Here is a 5,418-nt window from a genome sequence, read left to right on the forward strand (position 1 = left end):
TTGTGTCGTGTTACCGATTTAAGTGACTATATCACTACCAATTAAGTGTTCTACCAGTTTGTTTGTTCTATACATCAAATCTCGCTCATCCAGTTCAATCTGCCAATGCGGTTGAGAACATAGCTCCAAATTCCTGTCACCAACATCGTTGTAAAACCGTATCATCCAACTCTTCATGAATCGCCTATACTAGTTGTCAAGAATACTATTCTATCTCAATTTACCAGTTGAGATCCTAATTAACTGTTCTCTATCAAATTGTCTTTTGTACCGGTTATACCTTGCCGGTTTTGGCTTCAAAAACTTAGATGACTACAAAAACATTGTTGTCATCAATGACAACACAAAACTTAGTCCTCAAACATGAATCTCAATCTCTTCATCACATTTACTAACTAATCATATACCGGTTCAGTTAAATGCCAACAATTCTAACCCTAACATTAACCCTAATCCTAATTATAAACCTAATGCTTACTAATAAAAATTAATTAATTATCAACTCAATATAAAGTAGTATTGTTAAATTAAATAATTTAAATTGATTTTTTTAATAATTATTATAAATTAATTTTATTATATAAATAAATAGTAATATAACATTATTATTACTTATTTTATACTCATAATGAAAATTCATTTAATGTTTTACATGTTACAGCTGAAACTATATATATATATATAGTTTAAAAAGATTCTTCTTTAAACATCTATTTCATTTCGTCTGAAATATTAATTCAAATTAAATATCTAAAAAATGATATCTTCTGATGTTTTTAATCGTTGACATGTTAGACAATATCATAAAACATAAGAATCATTCATTAAAAAAACCAACATTCCAAATTCCTTACAAATATCTCAAAAGATCTAGCACTTTCTTCCTAGAGATTTACCATGTCAACTGAAGTTACAGGATGAACTTAAAAAATAGAAAACACTGCATATTTTCCATTGACACAATTCTTTCCAAACATGTATCTCAAAGCATTTGAAACTTTCTTCCTTAAAATTTATTAAATTATGTTAATTGAGTTTTAAGAGAGAACGGTTGCTACCAGAAAAAACAGAGAAAACGTTGCATTTTTTCCACTCTTGGGGAAGTTTGCCGAGTACTATGGTCAACACACCTGGGTAGCAGCATATCCCATGGATGAAGCTACCACTAATGTATTTTCTCTGCAGATGGACGCAATGAAATTAAATTTACAGTAAAACTGCTAAAAGTAGAATCTTCAGAGAAAAATGCAGAGCAACATGAATTTTGGGAGGGCAGAATTGAGCTGCTCATGGCCACTGGGAGCTAGATTTTTCACTGGCTGCTCAAAGATTTTAGGGAAAATCATTGCCCAATGTCAGCATTCACTTGATTAAATGTATATCTATAATTTTATTCTGGAAGTTATGAAGTGCAATTTCACTTATGTGGTCACATGCAAAGCAACAGCAGACTAGAAAATAGTGTTTCCCATGGGACCATTTTCTGCAATTGGACACTAAATGTCCTCCATGTCGCCTACCATGGGGCCATGTTTTTGCAATTGGATCCAATTGCAGAAACATGGTTTTATCCGAGACAATATTTCTAGCCTGCTGAGGCTTTTCATGCAACTTCGAAAATGAAAATTTAGATGCATTTGAAGTTGAACAAGTAAATGCTGCCATTGCAACGATTTACTCTAAAATCTAGTTCCCTCCATACAAAAATAGCAATGCTTGTAGAAAGATGGTAAGGCTGATTGTTCTTAATCTCTACAGAAGATTGACATCAGTTATGCCATCCATGTGTTAAGGCCCATCCAAATGGAATGGTATACTGTTCCTCACGGATGGAAATCAGATTTGCTTTGAAAATGTAAGCAAGTTGAGTTCCTATATATCAGAAGAACAGCATTACAAATGGAGTAGTTTTCTGTTTCTCGAGAATGGAAATCAGATTCGCTTTGAAAATGTAAGCAAGTTTGATTTTTTGAAGGGAACATAGTGTTGTATTTCCATATAAAAAAGAAAGGAATATAGCATTATCTCTCCATATGAAAAAGAAAATCGATGGACCAGTACTAAAGAAACCTGCTATTCATGTAATGAACACGCCCATACCTATTATATGTAATAAAAAAATTGTTTGATTCTATTTTCATGCATTATTGCAGTTGACAAATGAAATCACCGGCTGGCCAGCTTGGGACCATTGAGGAAACAACTGTTCTAAAAAATGGAGCAAATTTTCTCCACTTAACTCATTTTCTAAATATTCTTCTTAACTGAACTCTCAAAACTGTGGAAGACAGAGATCTGGCAGAATAGAAGCCAAACTTATTGTGGATGCAATTGAAGAGCTTAGTGCAAAAGCAAGCAACAAGAAAGAAAAAAGTAATCTCTCTGCAAACTCTGCAGAAACCATGGGGTGGGATAGCTAAACAAATTAGTTTTGTTTAGCTGAAAGCCGGAGTGAAAGAAAGCAAAAACACAAATTGCAGTTGATAACCTCAACTCTGCAACCTTTGGATTCCTAATTAAATGAATATGCTTCTGCAGCAATATCTTGCATGTTCTTCGAGAAGAAAGTGTCCTTGGCCAGTTCAGTATGAAGCATCTGCACCTTATTATAAATCTTGAATAAAAGAATAGCTTGTTTTACAGATCTCCCAGCCTTCTCACAAACCTTCCCTGCAACCCAAGTGACACATACCACTTTTCAGCGCACGTTACTCAGGAAGGAAAAAGAAAAGGAAAAAGAAGGAAAACAACAGACCTTCATTCGTGGGCGTCTCTCTGCATTGAGCTTTCTGACTTCATATCGTATTTTTTTGGAAAACAACCTTGTTCTTCGCTTCTCTTTATAACGAAGTACACTGGCTTCTCTAACTCCTGAACCATTGATCCTCCCATCCTCCAATACTGTGCTTGACCTATCGTCCATTTGTCCATAAAATCCATCTCCTGCAGAACTCCAGAACCCAAGATCCGGAACCACATCAAAGATCATATTTGTTGCCTGCGAAACCTCCAACAGTATTCTTACATCAATCAATTCCAGAACCAGATTGAGTTTGAATAGTCAATCAGAGCTATTTTATTTCTTTAATTCTTCATTCATTATGAATGTACAGTGCGGTTAGCTCTGTCCTGTGAGACATCATCTTCAGTTAAGATTCAGCCAGGGTGGACTTGTAAGTGTGTGTGAATTGCACCTGCAATGTTTACATGATTTGAGAATTTGGGTAAATCATTAAGCACTTGTAATCTTATTCAATCAGTTCCACAAATGTGATATTAAAATATAAAGATTGATCTAGAGTCACTTGAAATTTTGTCCAATAAATTAGCATACAAGAAAAATGTTAATGCCAATGCCTGGTAAAGCTAGACAGTAGTTAAAATTTTCAATATATATATCAACTCACTGATCCTAACAGACAACCATTAGGGACATTAAAATAAATACAGTTGTGAGGTGATGCAAGGCCAGCAGAAACAGGCCTAAGCACTTTTTTAATGCATTCCTAGAAATAAAAAGCATGAGCCAGAACGATATCAGCCTTGACTATCCTATTTGAGCATATTACTTATATTATTCTTCTTTGTAATGCCATGTAATAGAATGTAATGTCATCAATCACTAATCTTCCATTGATAAAGAAAAGTTGGTATACAGGAAATAAAACAATTTAAACACCCAATATCATGGCCAAGAATTGGTCATAGAAGGAATCAATTAACAAATGTTGATTTTACAGAGTACATACCATGGGATCAGAATAAGAATCATCAGGCACCATTTGTGGGTCTTGAACTTCAACTGTGTAGAGCGGGCCTCGGTCCGACCAAGCGTTGATAACATCTTCATAGTTTAACTGCAGCTTAAGCCTGTGCTGGTAATCATCTCGTTTCAACAAATCCAGAGAAGAAAAAAACACTGTATTTCTCTCCTCTGTCATACTCCTATCAGAAAGCTTCAACCTGGGAAATGAATAGTCAAAAACAGGGCAAACCATAGAGTCGGAAGTCCGTCGAAGAGCCCTAATGGCAGAAGACTGCAAGTTGTATTCAGTCCCTTGTACAAATCCAAAAACTCCAAAACCATCCTCTGTCTCAGGATTTGCATCACTTCCCATGATGCTGCTCATAATGCCCCCATCAATATCACCATCACTGGACTCCAAAAAGCATTTGTATTCACTACCCCCGCTATCATACGACGAAGGACTCGAAACATCAACTTCCACTTCCGACAGAGAAAGGGATTTGAACTTTGAATCATCTGAATCATTTTCTACCAGACGGGAGACTTGCCTGCGAGAAGACTGGTCCCCAATCCCGCATTTCAACTCGGGAGGAATTCCCTCGTTATACAGAAGCTCAGTTTCTTCGACTTCTCTCACTCTTCCAATCAATGTAGGAACTTCCTGTGATAACAATTCAGGAGCCCCAACTTCCTTAAATCTAAGGGGCTCGATTTTTTTCCATACCTTGGAATCAATCTTTTTTCGATGAGGCCCACAATTCCTCTGGGAGAAAATTTTGGGATAAATGGCAGAAAGCGCTGCCGCTGCTTCATTATACATTTGCTGGGGCCTCTTGCGCCTTGTTCTGGCCTTCTTCTGTGGGACAACGAGGCTACTGATTTCTGACCCACTAGAGGAAATACTAGTACTCTTCGTATCAGAGACTACAGCACAAGAAGATGAACATGTTGTTGATGTTGGAGAGGAAAACGGGGAGGGCCTGTAGCCCCTACTTGCGCTTAAGCACGGCATCATCTTCAATACCAAACTGCAATTCCTCCGTACTTATTAAAATGCCTTCTCACCGTCATCTGCCATTGTTACAGATTTTTCTCCTACTTCCCAAAATGAAATGTTAAGAATATGTGAGGCACAATCTTTCTTGCTATTTTCGAGGCCAGAATTGATCCAAATCCCCAATGAGGTAGGGAGCCGCTGAGGATAATCTGCTTTTGTCTTTGTCCGCAGAGTAGCAGAAGAGAGCTCCATAGATTTTTGTTGGAATTCGAATGAGTTGTGTTGGCACAAATAGCGCCATGGGTTCTGCTTCTGCTGTCCACACCATTTGACAGACGGATACAAACAGAGAAAGGGACAAATCGCCCTTCTGTCGCCGGACTCGGGATTGCAACTTGCATTCCCAACGCTCTACCTCAACTCGGGTTTAATCCCATCGACAGCGACTCCTTTGCCGCCTCTTTCTACCATCGAATTATATAATGCTTTGTAATCAAGACAAAAGAAAAATATTCGGTCCAGAAGCATCCGATTGCTGAATCTTAATGACCGCCATTAACAATAACCCGTGTGAATTTGCCACCAGTACGCCAAAGCCAAACCACTTACGGACAATAATTACAAAATTGACTAGATACTACACCTAATTTAAAAAGTGTTTTGACATTCTACA

At 37.1% G+C, this 5,418-nt stretch overlaps 1 protein-coding gene across 2 annotated transcripts; it reads right to left on the reverse strand.

Annotated features, from left to right (window-relative positions):
• Positions 1-2,061: 2,061 nt before the first annotated feature.
• Positions 2,062-5,189, reverse strand: LOC131060707 (protein CHLOROPLAST IMPORT APPARATUS 2). Of its 2 annotated transcripts, XM_057994040.2 has the most exons (3): positions 3,750-5,189; positions 2,756-2,998; positions 2,062-2,670 (listed from the first exon to the last, which is right to left on the reverse strand). In XM_057994040.2, exons 1-3 carry the CDS (start codon positions 4,761-4,763, stop codon positions 2,638-2,640), a joined length of 1,290 nt encoding a protein of 429 aa, XP_057850023.1. In that variant the 5' UTR covers positions 4,764-5,189; the 3' UTR covers positions 2,062-2,637. The 2 variants fall into 2 exon arrangements, with proteins under 2 accessions (XP_057850023.1, XP_057850032.1); XM_057994049.2 differs by lacking the exon at positions 2,062-2,670 and having other exon boundaries at positions 2,778-3,194.
• Positions 5,190-5,418: the final 229 nt, after the last annotated feature.

The sequence above is a fragment of the Cryptomeria japonica genome, chromosome 5 (assembly GCF_030272615.1).
Source record: "Cryptomeria japonica chromosome 5, Sugi_1.0, whole genome shotgun sequence".
Taxonomy (NCBI): domain Eukaryota; kingdom Viridiplantae; phylum Streptophyta; class Pinopsida; order Cupressales; family Cupressaceae; genus Cryptomeria; species Cryptomeria japonica.

Excerpts from the sequence above, each read along its gene's own strand:
- LOC131060707 (XM_057994040.2), bottom strand. The coding sequence starts at position 4,763 with ATGATGCCGTGCTTAAGCGCAAGTAGGGGCTACAGGCCCTCCCCGTTT. Across the intron at positions 2,999-3,749 it reads ATTCTTATTCTGATCCCATG|GCAACAAATATGATCTTTGA; the intron begins GTATGTACTCTG and ends GAGGTTTCGCAG. Across the intron at positions 2,671-2,755 it reads AGAGACGCCCACGAATGAAG|GGAAGGTTTGTGAGAAGGCT; the intron begins GTCTGTTGTTTT and ends CTTGGGTTGCAG.